The sequence below is a fragment of the Ascidiella aspersa genome, chromosome 3 (genome assembly GCF_963924565.1).
Source record: "Ascidiella aspersa chromosome 3, kaAscAspe10.2, whole genome shotgun sequence".
NCBI lineage: Eukaryota > Metazoa > Chordata > Ascidiacea > Phlebobranchia > Ascidiidae > Ascidiella > Ascidiella aspersa.
In genome coordinates this window covers 12782969-12801206 of record NC_139449.1, presented here as the reverse complement: position 1 = coordinate 12801206, position 18238 = coordinate 12782969, and the positions used below count along the sequence as shown (strand labels likewise).

At 33.8% G+C, this 18238-nt stretch overlaps 2 protein-coding genes across 4 annotated transcripts; one reads left to right on the top strand and one right to left on the bottom strand.

Moving 5' to 3' along the window:
- The first annotated feature begins 1652 nt into the window (after window positions 1–1652).
- Window positions 1653–3310, top strand: LOC146160253 (uncharacterized). Its single transcript, XM_083383885.1, has 2 exons — window positions 1653–1857; window positions 1933–3310. Exons 1-2 carry the CDS (start codon window positions 1809–1811, stop codon window positions 2388–2390), a joined length of 507 nt encoding a protein of 168 aa, XP_083240011.1. The 5' UTR covers window positions 1653–1808; the 3' UTR covers window positions 2391–3310.
- Window positions 2789–16548, bottom strand: LOC146160252 (transport and Golgi organization protein 6 homolog). Of its 3 annotated transcripts, XM_083383884.1 has the most exons (19): window positions 16415–16548; window positions 14213–14295; window positions 13764–14142; window positions 13051–13171; window positions 12115–12337; window positions 11699–11840; window positions 11460–11623; window positions 10718–10853; window positions 10425–10640; window positions 10073–10190; window positions 7739–7936; window positions 6885–7031; window positions 6481–6606; window positions 6135–6394; window positions 5093–5278; window positions 4804–4922; window positions 4296–4447; window positions 3878–3991; window positions 2791–3305 (listed from the first exon to the last, which is right to left on the bottom strand). In XM_083383884.1, exons 3-19 carry the CDS (start codon window positions 13946–13948, stop codon window positions 3111–3113), a joined length of 2802 nt encoding a protein of 933 aa, XP_083240010.1. In that variant the 5' UTR covers window positions 13949–14142; window positions 14213–14295; window positions 16415–16548; the 3' UTR covers window positions 2791–3110. The 3 variants fall into 3 exon arrangements, with proteins under 3 accessions (XP_083240009.1, XP_083240010.1, XP_083240008.1); XM_083383883.1 differs by lacking the exon at window positions 16415–16548 and having other exon boundaries at window positions 2789–3305; window positions 11460–11620; window positions 14213–14361; XM_083383882.1 differs by lacking the exon at window positions 16415–16548 and having other exon boundaries at window positions 14213–14361.
- Window positions 16549–18238: the final 1690 nt, after the last annotated feature.

Here is an 18238-nt window from a genome sequence, read left to right as displayed (position 1 = left end):
TCTTGATACCATCAGCACAGAGGTTCCCAACGTGGGCGGTACGGTGGCGTCTGGCGAGTCACAAAGGGGCGTTTTGGGTCTTTTTATCATTTGGGGGTCGCTGAACGCACATAAAGGGCGTTACATAAAAGTACTTTTCTCAATTTTTTTTTAAAAGTTCACTCAAAAATTGTAACAAACAGCACTGTAGTGTACGTAACATTTAAGCTTAAATGGCAACTTTCGTACTGCGAACGTATTTTTCTGTCAATTGGTAAATTTTGGCGTAACAATTGTTTTTTTTTTATGTAAAGTTGTTTGTTGTTGTTGTTGCATTTCACCATTTTATATGCGGCAAAATGCGTTGTGCCGTGGAAGGCTGCCAAGTGCGTCGCGGACAAACGATAAACGTATTCAAAAATATTGAACATAGCCTATATTTTTTAATTTTTTTTATTTTTCGTTCGGCAATGTAATAAAATCTAGCAATAAATTTAAAAGAAATGCCGGTATACCCCAAAAAAATCGCGCTCGCTTCGCTCGCCAGGTGCGCCCGGACTTAAAAACATTAACAAACACTACACTATCTATTAAGGTTAACGCGTTTCCTCAAGGTAGCTTTATTACACTTTTCATTAGTAATATGGATGAAAAATGCGGCCAACGGAGACCTCTCTGAGTTTGGTTGGCGACCAGAAAAGGTTGCCGACCCCTGATTTAAATTCTTGGTGCAGAAAGTTCAAATTTTCCTGGTAATGACATAACCTGGTGAAATAATGTATCTATAAATTCCCATAGTGAACGTATGTTAGACAACCTAAAATATCACTGACAGCTTATCGAAACGGAAATGAAGTCAATATGATGTTACACAACGATTAATATAATACTTTACTGTAAAACAAGATGAGGGGGGCGATATGAAATAATATTGAGCCAAAGGGGGCACTAGTGTAAAAAAGGTTGGGAAACACTGATTTAAAGCAATCACATTAATACACAGGAAAAAGTTTTGCTGTGGAAATGTAAGGGTCCACAAAGAAATGCAAAAAAGAATCCTGCAAAATAAATAAAAGTCAAAACATAATTTTTAAAAACGAAGTCACGAGACAAAACAACCACGCCAACACTATACTTCCATTGAATCAAAAACAACGCGCGACTGCTACAAAGCGTACAACCCATTCATTCATTGTCCTGAAAGTTTAGTAGAGGACACAGCCCATAGCCTTTGGTATGCCTTTCTACTTAAAAGTTGTTTGTTATTTACCGTAGTCGCTTCGTAGCTTCAAAGATAGCCGCAGCAGAGAAATGAAATTTATTTATTAAAGCAATTATTTCTTAATTAAGTTTAAGTAGCCTATAGCGTGTAAAATACATCACATTAAGAACGTTTTCTTTTATATAAAACAATATCTATTTTCGCCTAATCCTGGTGAGTTATACAATATTCAAACAACGCATGTATAGCCTATACAGTTAACCATATATATAATTTTGTTATACACTGTAACCTTGTTCTAGAAGAGATGCAAAAGATTACCTCTATAGTTTGTATTGACAGGAGAAAATTCATGGCAGTGGTAGCCTCAGGGAATTTTAATTCGGATTCGAGAGGCAGTAAAATATGGCAAGAATTTCAAGTCAAATGTTGAGCAGTATACCTTTTTGAATCAGATTGCGTGGTTTAATAAAAGGAAATACACTGTTACTTTTTTTAGCTAAACATAACAGTAAATTGTTGTTTTGTATATCAGAGTAACAATACTGCCGTTGCAGTTAAAAGTAAAATGATTCAGTTTTCACGATTTTGTTCCTGATTTGAAATAATGGATAATACCAACGCAGAACTTAGCACGACAACGCTGGACACATCAGGTGATTCAGACACGACGTTGTTTATGACTGTTGAAGATGGAACGGTGTCACAGATGTTACTTTTGTTCTCTTTAGGCCTGGGATTCGCTTTGATCGCGAAATGTGTTGCGTATATTGCCAAAATTTGCCTAGCTAAATCGGAGAGACGAAGGCAAAAACGTGAACCAGCACATGCTACTTTAGAGCCACCAGCCTGGAAAATCCCAGTTGCAAGGCACATTCGTGAGCCAGCCCCAGGCGGACTCTTTGATATCGTATTACTGACGACAGCGCCAGGTTCACCAGCAGCAGGCAAGCGAATGTGGGACGACAATGTTTCTGTTGAAGACAGTACGATATTCGAAAATCCCGCGAACTACGGCAGCGACGATAAAGCCCCTATTATGGTTTTGCCTTCGAAGCCAAGTGACAGCAGGCGAGAAGACGTCAATAAGAACACGGAACCAAGTGTTATTCACGTTAAACCGCGTCGAAAACAGAAAGATAACCTTACTTTTGAAAATGACGCTATTATTGAAAACGATGCGGCGTAGCATCATATTTGGACAAAGTAAACGCTAAATAATCGGCTTCAACAATTAAAGTGTTTAAACTTATTATTTAGTAAAACAGTAGGTTTCCATGCTTTTCTTGTTAACTTTTTTTTTTTTTTTTTTTTCTTTAGTTATACGATCGTAGAATGATACTCGTGTTGCTTCCCTTTTTATACTAAATGCCTTATTGTGTGTTTTAGGCCTAGACTAGATTCAGTGGATCGCTCTGAATTATTTACGACAAGACTTGAACAGATTTAGTTAAAGTGCAAACTTTCCTAACTTAATACACGTGTCAATCGAATTCATGGTGTTAGTTGTAAACTTATTTTAACAGAAATCAAAATCCTGGAAAAGGAACAATCTAAATAGCTTTTTAAAACTATATTAAGATAAAATAAGTTGCACTTATCGACATGGAAGAAAAGGTACTTCAATCGCACACAGTGTAAGAAAATACATTTGTTTCTTTTGCCGCCTACTGTTCTATTGTTCGGTATTCGATTTCCCTTCTCGAAGCCTGTTCTAAAATGACAACCAAGGAGACACTGTGATACAACAAAGTAGGAACTTGTAAAATAATGTGTCCACCAAACGAACATAATGTGTCTTGATAAAATATAAACAATCACGCTTTAAAGCGTAAGTCAGCGTGATCCAACTATATTTTGTCGCGTGCCATCAGATGCAATTCAAATTCGAATTTTCCATTCTGTTGCATTACGTTGGCAAAATGACTATCTTTTTCGTAGGTGATTTATTCTTCCGCAACGGTGACATAAAGATGGCATCGTTCATCACCAGCTTTAGTTGTTCTAACGCCAGCTGGGCGTGCAACGTGCTTGCTCCGTCATTTTCAGTTGTGTAAATGTGCTTCAAACAACTGTATATGCTTTTTATAGTCGAAGGAAATATCTGTATAAAATGTATATGTTAATGATTTGGTTGTTTTTGAGACATAAAGATATAATTTACGTCAGGCAAACAAGAACACGCAATAAGAAATTTATAGCAACAATATCTAAAGTGGAATAATCTACAATATACAATATTATGATGACCAAAGACAAAGGGTTAGGGGCTGGGGTATAAAATTGTTAGGGTTAGAATTATAGTTTGGGTTATGTAAAAGGCTGATTAGACTTTAATCTAGCGCAGGGGTCGGGAACCTATGACTCGAGAGTCATATATGGCTCTTTTTGTGACGCCATATGGCTCTTTTGACGAAAGAATCTTGCTTGCAGATAAAATTGCTGTTTTTTCCAACCTATAACTAGATGTTAAAAAAGTATTATATGGCTCTTATGGAAATACAACGAAGAATATTTTTCTGTTATGGCTCCCTTAGCTAAAAGGTTCCCGACCCCGGATCTAGCGGGTTAGCTTAGGTCTTAGTCCGATCTCGATCATATCTATTAGTTATTAGTTCCATTTTTGGTCTTATTCAGAACTGTGTTGCAAGCAAAAAAATAGTTTTAATAAGATACCTGAACAATGTCTATTCCAAGTGTGTCGACCAAAGATCTTATGACGTAAACAGCTGCTCGTCTCGCAGTAACGTCATCATCCGTTTTGGAAATCGCTATCACGCATTCAGTGAGCTGTTGAATAGGTATTTTCAGTATAAGCTACGATACAATATAATAATAGAACAGTCACAACCGGTTAAAATGTCAACATACTAATTACTCGAAATATTACATATCTTAAAAGGAGGTGAACATAATAACGCAAATATTAGGTAGGTATTAGCTTTCGGATTTAACGATACTTTTACTAAGTAGTAACGTAAAAAGTAGAAACAAACACGACACAGAAAAATTATTCAGATTAGGTCGTTTTTTCTGTTGCGCCGGAAACTGGTCGTTTACGATTCTTTAGATTAAAAAGCAAAAAGGTAAGTACCTCATTTTCAATACTGTGCAAGGCGTGACGTAGGAGGGGGCAAAGGTCAGCAAGGTTTGAGAGCGAAGTTGCTCGAACGGGGGCACTTTTACTACCCGCCCCAATCAACAATACTGGTAGAAGTTTACGAGCGTAAAGAGGTGCGAGGTCACCTTTATGTTGAAAATCGTTTCAAGAAAATATGTTCCACAATAAAAATCCAACAAATGGCAAAACAAAAATTGGAAAACAAAACGGTGTCATTCCAAATTGAAATACCCCATAATGGACAACATACACAATATACATACTTTGGCATACGTTTACCGGGAAAGACCTACAAACTTACAATACCCAGTAACTCCATTACTTAACAATAGTAATAACGCTTAAAATGGTACATCCAAAAAAACTGTGATACTTTAAGCCAACTATTTAAAATTATTGGGAACCAACAATTCAATCGTGGTTAAAATGTAACTTTATTTTTTTTTGCTGCTTTTTGTTTTATTTGTGCTATTTTTGTTACCTAATTGCTGAATAAATCGAACCAGAACTTCGCCACATTTCATAGCGTTAATCCTCCCACTTTCAGTGTCCTCCATCAAAGACGAGCGAAATGTTACGAGAAGTCGGTCGAATAGCGAACTGCGAGTTTAAAGAACCACCATTATTTAAATCCAATGATAAATTATACTAGCATTACATAAATCTTGTAATATAGCATATGTAAATTAAAAAATTTGAAACTGTACAGAACGTTTGTTTTACAAGATTGTTAGCCATAAAAATGAACGATGTCATTAAAAAAATCTTACTCGACGTTATCCAAGGCAAATTTTTCTCTCGCAACGATTTCTGTCAGTGCTTTTATCAAAGAAAGATAAACAAATGAATCTTCTTCTACTTGCAATCTCTCCATAACCATCTCATACATCTTTTTTGGACTTTCCTTACATAAGCCTTGTTTTACAAGTTCCGCTAGCTGGCGCACTGCAGCAGCTCTGACAATTAAAAATAGCACACCAAGTAAATGGTTTGACCATTATTTAATAAATTAAAGCCACAAACCCTATGGAAAAACAAGAGTGTCATTATTACAGGGTGTTATAAATGAATGTCACTACTTAAGTTGTTTTTCAAAAAACATGGAAAGCATCAATAGCACAGGATTTCGTAGCACAGTTTTCTATGCCAGAGTTCATCTGTGCTTAAGTGCTTTGTCTTTTGAAAGGGAAACTAGATAAAGAAGTATAGCGGGCAATTGCAATTTTGCCCGCTTATCCCATAGGAATTAATTTTTTTTTGTTAAACAGTGTGAAGCTTGAAAAAACGCACTGTTTGGTCAGAGACAGAAAAACTGCGCGAATATGGCATTCAAGAAACATAATTATTTCTAACCGCGGGGCTTCGCGCCGCACCACGCGCCGCACGAAACAGCGTAAAACCTTTTGAATAAATTTAGCAAAAGGGCGGTAAAATAACATTATATGAAATAATTATTTACCGTAGGGTTTGGCCATAGCTTGATTTACTTTATAGGTATGTACATTGTACAAGCATTATGCGTCCCTCTGTATATTGAATAAAACTAACAGCATCGTGATAAACCTAATGCTACCTGTAAGCAGTGTTTCTTTTAAGGTGTTTTGGGGGACCGAAACGGTTGATTCATATATTAATGATGCTAAATTTCAAGCCTTGGCGACGCTGGTATTTTGTTGAGCAAAATGCCATAAAAACGCCCCAACAAGCAGTTCTTCGAAATCTCAATCAAAGCAATTTTAGTATAAAAATCGGAATACATTTAAACATACATGTATTTGCGTAACTTTGCTTTTGCGATTCAAACTTGCTTACCTGATTGGTGGGCTGGGATCAAACATCTCCTCCATATTAACGTTCACTGTTTTTATATTAGTGAAAGAACTCTTGTCCAGTGAAGTGGTGGCATCCTTTGACCAAGTTGCAGTATAATTGCCGCTTGATGACGGGGCTTCACATGTATTGTTAACAGGTGTTTTATTAAAATTTATATTTTCCTTTGGCACGTTAGCTGTAGATCGCTGACTTTCAGTTTGTGTTTCTGTGCTCTCTTCAGTGAATTGTTTCAAGTCGCGCTATGCAAAATTTGTTTAAAGCAGCTATTTAGAGAACAAGCTGGCGAAGGTGATTTTTTACTCCAAAAAGAACAGTTGTAACCTACTTGAAGAGATCGGGAAAATGCGGTTATGTCAAGATTGCTTCCTACTCCGTATGTTGCAATAGCGACAGAAAGGTCGTGTGCCGTTTCTCGATCTGATACTGGCATTTTGTCATCCACTGATAATGTCTAAGAAAATATCCAATTAATAATATTTTTGTGGCAATCGATACAGCTAAGCTATAAACTTTTTACTCGTATATTTTTGCGCATAATTTGGTGGAAGACGAAGTGACACTATTTGTATTTTTTTTTACACACAAGAGAGTAAATTTCAATTTAATACTGATTTGATGAATTTATATTAATGTTTATTTTAAGAATCCTCTTGAAATATTCAGACATTTTATAAAATAGTTTTAATGAATTAATTTTAGAAACCTTTGCATTACACAAATGCTGTGTACCTGAAACAAGGGTAGTAGATCCAATATTGACTTCTGTTTTTCGTCAGGCTCACGTAAAAGGCAAACACTGACAACAGCAAAACACAATCGTAGATTTTCCGTTTGTGTATCATTTTTATTTTGTTCTATAACACCTGAGAGCATTGTCTGAAAAACAGAAAAATCAAGTTATAGAGATAGCAATAAAGTTGTATACTAATAGGCTATAAAAGATTACACATCCCTGTACTGCTGTAAATACTTATGGTGTCATACTCACTCTTAACTAAAATTCCTGAATTTTTAGAGCAAAAAAAGATTCTTAAGAATAAAAAGTTTTTGGAAATTATGATGTCAATGTTTTCCTAAAGTGATTTTGTAGGTGGTTATTCTTTTTCCAACAACAATAAACTTGAAATTGTTTTATAGATAACATATTGATCTACCATTATAAACATACGGATTTCTATGATTAACACAAATATATATATATAATTTATATATATTTACATTCTTTAACACGGTTTCAAAACAAAATACGACTTTGCAGAAAGGCATGTGACATAACAAGGTTTCTGTAATATATTTGTTTAAAAAAATTTAATTGTTATGCATTAATTCAAAGCACCTGTTGCCCCTCTTTCAACTTTAAATAAAAAAACAAACGAAAGTTCAAGGATGAACAGGCTAATGAGGCAGGCATGGATCGAATGCTCGCCTGCCAACCCTCCTTAACCATAAAACAGAGATAATAGAAAACTGGTGATAAAGGTTGCTTATAAATTTTTCGTTGGAGGCTCCTGATAAAATTTTTTGATGATACGCTTTATTAACAAACACATGACAGAACAAATTTGAAGAATAGAAAAAACAACCTTCACAAAATTGCAGATCTGGTCAATGTCAGAAAGCAGTGAAGTTGGGTCATTGTTTTCCAAAAGAGAAGTTAAAAGAGCACAAGCAACAAGCTTGCCTTCCCCTGACTTAAGGTGCTCAATCGCTCGATCTTCTATTGTTAGAAGTTTCTCTGTCAGCTCTTCATGTGGTTGTTCAAAATCATCAATGGCCAACAGCTGCAAAAATAAGTTATTTGTAAAATGTATTTAACCTAACATATTAAAAAAAACAGCCATTATAATAAAGTGTAGAACAAATATTGTTCTAAGTTTAACAGAAGAAATGTGATCCTGCAGGCTCCTGGTGACTATTTATATTTAAAAAAATTCAAAGTGTTGGATGGTATGTATATAAATCTAGAAATATTTGCGTAATACAACACACAGCAAATTCCAATGTGTTGTAAGTCAAACTTATGCAGAAAAAAATATGCAGTATTTTGTTTATTTTTGTCTCTTTAACCTGTATTGTATGTTATTATCAAGTTAGGTGATCTTATATTTTAAGTAGGGTGATTATATTTTGACCTTATAAATGGAATTTTTGCCCTAAAAATAATGACCTACTAGAAACATGTTGATTTCAACTTGGCGTCATCAGACGTTATTTTTTTCGGAAATATCAAAATGACAAACAACCCAAAAAATGCCCAAAAACAGACATTAGTTAAGAAAATTGAGCAACAGTCAATTTGGAAAAAAAGGTAAAATGAATTGCAAAAACTAACAAAGAATACTATTGAAACAAAAAATGGGATAATTGCAAATCAGCACCGAAAAAAGGAACAACAAATACTGTTTAATGCATTTGTCTAAATCAGAAATACATAACTATCGAAACTAAAACAAAGTTGAAGCTGAACCTTATGAGATAAACTAGGCCGGGTTAATTCCTGTGTATATTGTATATTCCTCTAATGAAAATAAAACACAGCTAAAATGTTGTTCGATATAATTCAAAAATGAAGGATTTTTGTTCATTCTGTGAACGATTTTTACAAATTTTGAATCAACATGTAAATTTAGACTTTTTTTCCAAGTCAAAACATAATCGCCCTAATAATAAGAAATTGGTGAGTTTTGGGTAAAACTATTTAACCTGTAAAAAGGGGCCAATTTGAAGCAAGTTATGGCTCCAAAGGAAGTTTTGCAATTGCAATCGATTTGGGGTGGAATACGTTGAAATTACGGAAGAGAAGTTGAGTGCTGATTGCCACTAAAGCCATTTATGTTTATTTTAAGGGAATTATAAAAAAGTAGGGTCATTACTCCAATCATTTAGACCTGTTACCCAACTATCCATGTCCAGACCATTTTGTGACTAGCGATGTTTTGTACTGAAGCAAGATTTTAAGGTATATTTGACGATTTCGCGCTTAGTGAAAGTATTACGTTAAATTCTTCCTTTAGTGATTTATTGTGTATACCACAACCTATGGTTAGAATTATCAAACGACTTGCTCCCCGGGGCAAAAATTGACTAGTATTGTGACCGGTTAAAGGTTGGAGTTTTCTGATGTTTATATTTTTACATGTGAATATTTTTGATTGACAACATGAGTATTGAATCATAACAGGACCTTTCTTCGACAACTGCTGTTAGCCAAAACCTTCCCTTCCTGCATCACAAATGCTTCACTATCACATATTTTAATTTAGCTCAAATTTCAGTTGTTATTTGCACAGGGTTTAACCAAAAATAGGAGGTTTCTTGAGGTTTCCTTTTTATGGCGTCACATTATGAGTTTAATAAGGTAACTTTGTGTTACATCTTTAAAATTTGTTATGCATTTAGGTAAGAAAATTACTCTACTTTCACTCCTGCTAAGAAGTAAATTTAAGCCAAATTGGGTCTTCTAACCTGAATATAGCGACAGAAAAACTGAAAAAGTTAAGAAAGGTTTTTTAAAGAACAACGCTTGACAAAAAATCATATATGCCGGCCTATGTTTTGTCCTAATTCATAAAATTTACTGCACAGTAGTTGAGTAAGGTTTAAGTAAGATCCAGCATTTTAAAGATGTTGAAAATCAGATGTTAACAGTGCAAATAAACTAAAATTTGATTTTCCAAGTTTTGCATTTTTTTTCAGAATTTATAGATTGTGTTAAGGGTTGTCAGGCAAATAACCTTCATGCAAACAGCAACATTTTGATCATTTTTTTAAAGTGTTGTTTAAGTACTGGGTTATGTTAATTTGCTGTAAACAGCTTAACTGTATAATCAGGAAAGTACTGTATAATAGTAAAAATTCCGACAGAAAAGATTTGATAACCTTAAAATTTAGAGTAAACCTCACAAACCTACAAGTACCTGTATTAGTGCAAGAAAAACATGAGAAGGAAGTTGAACATCATTACAAAGATTGAGTATAGAAATTATTCCTTCCACTTTTCTGTCCTGGGACTCAATAACCTTATCAGGTGAATGCCTGACATATAAATGCATTTTTCAAAGGATTTATAATTACAAACAAACAAACAAATAAATACCAATTGATTAACAGTCAAACACTAACTGTATTCTCCCACATCATTTGTTAAGGTTGTTTACCCAATAATCTAAGTACGTTCTGGAGAGCTTACAATAAAGTCAGTCCAAATAACTACATTAAGGTAAGGCAAGAGAAGTATCACCTATGGGTAATGCAATTCATTTTACTCACTGGTCAGCAAAAATGTTTTCCGAGACTGCAACACCATCTTCAGTAAACAGAAAACCATTCTTTTTATCCATCTTGTATAACAAAAGATTTTTATGCTTTTCGCTTTCAATGTTACCAAGTCGTAAAACAATTTCTACAGATTTATGGATGCTTTGAGCTTTCAAGATACTTGCAATAAGGTTTTGTAATAAGCCTTCTATGTGACTCACAGATGTTCTAATCAAAGAATATAAACAGCCATTGATAAATGCATGGTTGAATTAGATATTAAAATATGACTAGAGATAGTTCACCTTGCTTGTATATAAATTTCAAAAAATACAATTACGAAGGGTGATAACTTGTTGCAGATCACAGATTTCTTTCCAGCAATTTTAAACAGTAACAAGTTTTGTAAGCAATCCAGTGATTGTAAAATTGTATATGGGGCTAAAAAAGAAAATTATAATAATAATACCAAACATTTTACATCATGCATGTATTAAGCAGGGTTAGGCCCACTGGACCCACTGGCCAGACTACTAAACTCCTACTTGATTAATCCAAATAATGTTTGCTTTTAATCGCCACAGGACAATTATTTCGTTAGACATTACAAATGGAAAAAAGTGCAATGATTCAATATATTTTAAATGGTCTCATACAGTAAACTGGTGGTGTAAGTTTTAATTTAGGACCAACCCTGATTAAGTTATCTAATTGTTTTATTAAGTATCAAGATATGCGTTCACGAGAAAGTGACACTGAGAAGTTGTAAGAGAAGATCAAAAGGCATTTCTATTAACATTAAACTGATTAAATGCTTTAGTAAAAGTTTTTCATTCTTACTTGCGACCAGACATTTTTAAACAACTATAATAAAACAGCACCTATTACAACCAACCCACAATATAATATATTGTCATTGAAATGCTGTGATTGCCTGAGTGTGATGTAGCATTCATACAGTATGTTGTATAGTACACACACATAAAACAGCAAGTCAAACTAGGACTTAGTATAATTTGAGTTCATTCTTAATGTCAAACGACTTACATTTTTGATATTGTTGCAATGTCTGACTTACATCACAAAGTTTGTAAAATGGTGAAAGTAATTGAGAAAAATAAAACAGTGTTGTTTGTTTTGGATATTTTCTATAAAGATCAAAAAGTATTTCAGCAAGTACATGGTTAAATAACTGGTAGTTTTCATTCCTTCTGCAATGCAAAACAATAATTAATAACAAGTTACAATCATAGTTGCCTATGCCACAAAAAAGTTGAATCACACACCTTTTTAAAGTAACCATTTGACATGTCAATATTTGTGAACTAACAGAAGAAATGTATTCATCCACTACTTTCCCTGCTTGGGAAGGGGTTGAAATAATATGAGCGATAATTTGAGCTTTCTTGTCATCTGTTATCTCTCCACCTGGTAATGAAAGTTTAAAAGAAATATATTAGGTATACTTAAAATAAACACATAAAATTTATTTAACATGACTAAAAAAATATTTATTACTAAAATAATATCAGGGATCAGTAATTATTTAAAACTAATTATTATATTATCTGCACACAAAAAGCAATTGTACAATTTTGGTCTGAAAGTTGATCTGTTATTGCTTTTACCATCCACTTTAAAGCTTAATACATTCATCGGTATTGTAACAAAACATTAAATGTACAATAGTAATCCAAATGACCTATAACAGATATTAAGGTTGATATAACTGATTCAACTCCACTTTCTCTAAGCAGACATTTTGAAAGAAAATTCCCACAAGCTTTTCTTAGCCAGAGTGGAGATGGACATGATGCAAAACCTTGCAAAGTAAAGAGGCATTTTACAACATCAGAAAGTTGAGCCCAGTTGGTCAAAACATCTGTCAATAGCTTTGCGCAAGAAGATGCAGAAACTTTGTCCAACTGGAATAAAAGAAAATTTAATATCCTAGAAACTTCAGCAATTTTACAATGACATAAAAATATGCTCTTTGTTCGGCATATATAAATTTCAGAGAAAACATTTGGCAAGGGTTGGCAAATTTTGACCAGCAATTTATTTTTTCATTAGCAAGTTTATACAAACTTAACTTTCTTTATTTTTCAGTTAGATTTAATAGTTAAAGTAAAATTACCCTTTTTCATGGTCATTATAATAATGTCAGGGTCACACTAAAATTAATTTGTGCAAACTGTTCTAATATTGTTTCCTCTTAAAATAAAGTTTGAAATCAGTAACCTTACTTTCGATTAGTTTAAAAAATTACAACTAATGTGAGGTGTTTTTTATGATATATTTTTTATGATGTTTTTTATGATATTTAAATTAACTTTACCAGGCACCTAATATGGAAAGGTCAAAAGTCTATTTTTTTCTAAAATGGCAAATGGTTTCAGAAGACTGCTCATTGCTTAAGGCTTGTTTGCAAAGCTATTTTTTCATGTTATTCTGCTAGTTCGATCACACAAAGTGGGTTGTCACTGATATGGAAAACCATTTTTTGAAACTTCATACATATTTGAGATACTTGGTAAAAGCAGAAAATATGTAGTGCAAAATTTTTGGGCATTAAGTTAGAATAAGCCATAAATATTTTACAAAAATTCCAAAACTACTTATAAAGTTTAATATATACCACTGTATTGTATGTTGGATGGTAAGTCAACTGCAAAAGGCCGGCAAGAATATCAAGAAGATAAGGTTTTAACAAAATATTCCAACCATCACTGAATTTGTTGCATGTTGTTAAAAGGTTTCTGCCAAAATATTAAACATTTAAAATAACTCTTTGTAGGGAGTTATTCTCAAATAAAGACAAGTGTAAAGGCAAATAGTTATTTGTGAGAAAACATGTGGCATATTTTTGTTTGAGGCCAGTAGAATATTGGATCCTATTGATAAGAATTTACTATTTTAAAATAGAAATCGACCGATATCACTTTTTTGGACCGATACCGATATTCTATTTTTTACAACTGTGTCAACCTATACCCGATACCGATTTTTTATATACCTGAAAAATGTTCAAAACTTGACCTAATTGAAAATAAAATCCAAATACCGTTTTAGTTTATTTACGTTTATTAATTGTTAAACTATTATTTGCATATTAACTTGTCGTAATGCTAAAACCCAAATTTTTTTGTTTAAAAAATGGGTAAGTTGTTTGTTTTACAGGAAAAAATATATCATATTTTCTTATTAAAATATCGGCCAAAGTATCGGCCTACATTTACTGATACCGATATATCGGTCTATCTCTATTCTAAAATAAATGTTACAACTTTAAAAGTTGTTTTTAGAAATTGAAGTATATGTATAAAAGTATGCACTTCGTCATTAATATACCTTATAGTTTGAAATAATGATATGGAAGAACAGGGCTGACTTGCCACTCCTTCTTCTTTTATTGATAATGTTGTGACTTGAAAACTTAGATGTCTTACAATTCCGGTTTTGACAATAATGAATACAATATATGATAATTTTTGCTTGTTAGTAGAACTAAAGAGACACTTAGACTTCTGTTCCATACTTTGGTCAGAAAAACAATAAGATATAATGTTTTGAAATATTTGAAGAGTTTTATAAACAAGATATGACGTTTGACAAAATACATCAGTTTGGTGTGTTTCACAACAGTGGGAAATGTCCACTACATTTAGATGCAATGTCTTTGATAATTCCAAAACAGCTTTGAGAGTTACTTCATTAGGTTGAGAGACCCCTTTGAACACAACATTTTTTTTAACAATGTGTGATAAACATATTATAGCATTTATTTGACAAACACTTACACTTGTTTGAAACTATAATAAATAACTTTTCCAAAGTGCTGCATTTCTCTGGAACAATATTGTTCCTTTCCTGATTGTTTGCACTGAAAAGTGGTTTAGACATGCTGATTTAATCAGAAACAGATAAACCTGTAGGCCTACAGTATTTCCCAAATCCTTTTACATTATAAATTAAATAAAAAAGATTAGTTCGAAAAAGGCCTTAAAATTTCTTAGTAAATTGTTAAAATACCATTGGTAAATCTCATCGTTGCTTACACGATTGACGAAAAAATGAAATTTTAGAAAAAATGAAAAAAAGGCCATATAAAAGAATTATAAATGACAATCATTACATAAGGCATATTTGAGAGAATAAACTTACAATAGCTCAAACATTTTCAGCCTTTAAATAAAATTATAATGAAAGAACATTTTTCTATTAACAGTCTAATTATTCAATAAGGTGATCATTCAATTTCAATCTCATAGTTCATTAATGGGTAACACTAATTTACGGAATGATGAATGGTCGGAACGCTCACTAATTTCCGGAATGGTCGGAATTGTCGGAATGGTATGAATAGGGCCGAAACTAATTTGATGAATGGTCGGAACGGAATGAACTGTCGGAATAGACTGAACTATCGGAATGGAATGAATGACGCTGAAGGAGCAGAATGAACTGTCGGAATAAAATGAACGAAGCTGTAGGAACAGAATGAACTGTCGGAATAGAATGAAATGTCGGAATGGAATGAATGACGCTGTAGGAGCAGAATGAACAGTCGGAATGAAATGAACGAAGCTGTAGGAACAGAATGAACTGTCAGAATGTAAGACGAAGCTGTTAGGCTTACAGTTCATTCCTAACCCTAACACTAAAAGCTTCGTTCATTTCATTCCGACAGTTCATTCCTAACCCTAACCCTAACTGCTTCGTTCATCTCATTCTGAGAGTTCATTCTATTCCGACAGTTCATTCTGTTCCTACAGGTTCGTTTATTTCATTCCGACAGTTCATTCTGTTCCTACAGCTTCATTCATTTCATTCCGACAGTTCATTCTGTTCCTACAGCTTCGTTTATTTCATTCCGACAGTTCATTCCGTTCCTACAGCTTCGTTCATTTCATTCCGACAGTTCATTCTGTTCCTACAGCTTCGTTCATTTCATTCCGACAGTTCATTCCGTTCCGACAGTTCATTCCGTTCCGACAGTTCATTCCGTTCCGACAGTTCATTCTGTTCCTACAGCTTCGTTCATTTCATTTCATTCCGACAGTTCATTCTGTTCCTACAGCTTCGTTCATTTCATTCCGACAGTTCATTCCGTTCCGACCATTCATCAAATTAGTTTCGGCCCTATTCATTCCATTCCGACAATTCCGACCATTCCGTAAGTTAGTGAGCGTTCCGACCATTCATCATTTCGTAAATTAGTGTTACCCTTGATTAATGCAATCATACAAAAGGGGCGCTCCTTCACTTCTGCACGTATAGAAATCAACCAAAAAAGGTTTACAAAAAGGTTTACAAATACCGCATACCACTACGCACATTGTTTGGGTTAGGGCGCGGGTTAGCGTTTGGGTGAGGGTGGGTCAAGTAAAATACGTCAAATACTTTTTATTGTTGCAAGTGGCTACATTACGCATTACGTCTACTTGATCCTGCCTTGGACTCAACATTTGGTCGAAGTATTTTCCGTTTACAGTATAGTTCATTAGGTTTCTATCAAGGTACTTTCCCTAGGTACAAATCAAACTGATGGCATATTAACTTATTGCAGGCAACCAAAGTGATTATATTATAAAAAAATATCACACGCAATATATTTGTGAATTACCTAGGGAAAAATCTTTTAGGGATGCCGCAATCAATTTATTATTTCTTAGGGGTGCCACAAGTCATAAAAGGTTGGGAACCATTGGCCTAACTATTGTTAAACAATAAACACAATAGTGGTGTTTTAATGTCCTCAAAGGACCATATTTTTCTTAGAAAAGTAACAGAACCTTGCAAGAGTAGCCTACATTCGTGGCCTATTCCAATAGAAATAGGTTGTAAACATCAGACGGAATGGCTGGTTTGAATAAATCGAAACGAAATATTTGTATTAAGAATGTTCGCGACGTCCATTCGTAACAGTAGCAGTTCTTGCCGATGTTCGGGACGGGTGATTTCGGTAGCGATTCTATTTAGTTAATCAATTTGTAACTTACATATGTAGAAATAGGTTGAATTATGAGGTCTCATTAATGTCGTTGTCTTGGTGAATTAACCCAACTTCTTTAAAGTAGGAATAGATTGTAGAAAATTGTCCATACTGTTGCTGTCTGATTCAGATAAAATATCCACTTAGGTTTGCTGGGCTTTTGAGCTGAAACTGTTCTGTTTATTGATAAGCTCTCGCCTATATAGAAACGCAAACGCATTGAAAATGTTTACAGTGAGTCTTGGATGACGGAAACAGCTCAAAGCAAAGGATCTAGGTCGGCGTTTTAGCTCACCGGATGTGAATTGTCACTAAACGGCGCATTCAAAGTGGCATACAGCGCCGAAACGAAAACAGCAGCACATCTGAAATTACGCAATGTACAATAAATATTCCATTACATCATTTACATGTGATTATACATCAATTATTGCTTGTGATGCTACACATAGGCTATACGTTTCACCGTTTTTGCGATTTAACGCTAAGTTTTACCACTTGAAAGAATTTTTTTTTTTGAAAAACTCATTAGAAATTCATTAAAAATCGATTGTGAGCAGGGTCGTAACTTCGTAAGGTGGGGTCCCGGTGCACTTTTATGGCATTTTTTGCCGCAATGTGAGGTTTGCAGATGTGCACTGAAGGTTTTGTACAAACTGATAGTTTTGGAATCATTTTTTAAATCCATAAAACACTTTGACTTTTCGACAAAAGACGTTTGGGTCTGAAATCGACAAAATATTATGTTTGGGTAACTGGCATCAATTCAAGGGAAAGAACTGTAGCCTCTACAAATAAGCAATTTCGTTAGGTTAAAATAAAGTTAAAATTTGATAAAAATAAAGTTAAACATTTTTTTTTAGGTTCAAATAAAAATGGCCCTAGTAATAATAGAATTGTAATTGCATGGCCTGTTGCTGTCAGTAGGCCACCTAATACACAAATACAGTTCGAATAATATCAAATTGCGCCCAGCCAAACAGATGTCGCCCTAGGAAAAACCTAAACGAAAAAATCGTGTTGTGTTTGGCTTTTTTTTTTGTATTTTGCTTTATTTTAAACTTTTGCTTGATGTTCCGCAAAAATATTTTAATGAAAAAGTGTTCCGTGGCGTAAATAAAATTGGTTAAAAAACACTTTCCTTGTAGAGTGACATTAAAAGCAAACAATAAACGTAAATTTCTAAGAATGTAAGTTTGCCATAAATTACGTCAGCAATTTAATAATATAAGTAGCCTAAGTTCGAAAAATACCGCGCGGGTCATTAAGAACATTCACATGTGGCCCAGCCCTAGTGTCTGCAATGCTAAAACAATATACGTTTGAGACCGTACCTTTTAGTATTACAAAGGTATCAAACTTGACCATCTGGTAAAAAAGTTGAACGCAACTGTAAGAAACGTCTATATTGTAAAATTTTCTTGACCAGTATCCTTCGTAACGAAATACTTCAATACGTATACTTATTGTAGCATCCTATGAACTATTACTTCAGAATAAAGTTTTTAATACACCCGGTACTTAGCGCAGCCTGCCTGTATATAAAAATTGACGCGATTGGAATTTGAATCGGGCAGTTTTAACTTAAGATGCCGCGATCAGTTATGAATATTAATGTCGCTGGTCTAGAATCCCTAGATTATTATCGAAGTTTAAAACAATATTTCACATATCATATGGTAAGTTTGATAACACTGGAAGGGTAATTTCTTGGGCAAGAGCAATCTTAATTTGTTAGGTAAAATCTTTAATCAAAATTTTTTTTCTGTTTATTAAAACTATTTTATTAATATTTTCGGCGATTGTGTAGAATGCTACCACAGTTATTAAA

Coding starts and splice junctions, on each gene's coding strand:
- LOC146160253 (XM_083383885.1), top strand. CDS start 1,809: ATGGATAATACCAACGCAGAACTTAGCACGACAACGCTGGACACATCA. Junction 1,858..1,932: donor GACAACGCTGGACACATCAG/GTGATTCAGACA, acceptor TGTTCTCTTTAG/GCCTGGGATTCGCTTTGATC.
- LOC146160252 (XM_083383882.1), bottom strand. CDS start 14,315: ATGTCTAAACCACTTTTCAGTGCAAACAATCAGGAAAGGAACAATATT. Junction 10,191..10,424: donor GAAAACATTTTTGCTGACCA/GTGAGTAAAATG, acceptor TTTATATGTCAG/GCATTCACCTGATAAGGTTA. Junction 5,279..6,134: donor GATCCCAGCCCACCAATCAG/GTAAGCAAGTTT, acceptor TTTAATTGTCAG/AGCTGCTGCAGTGCGCCAGC.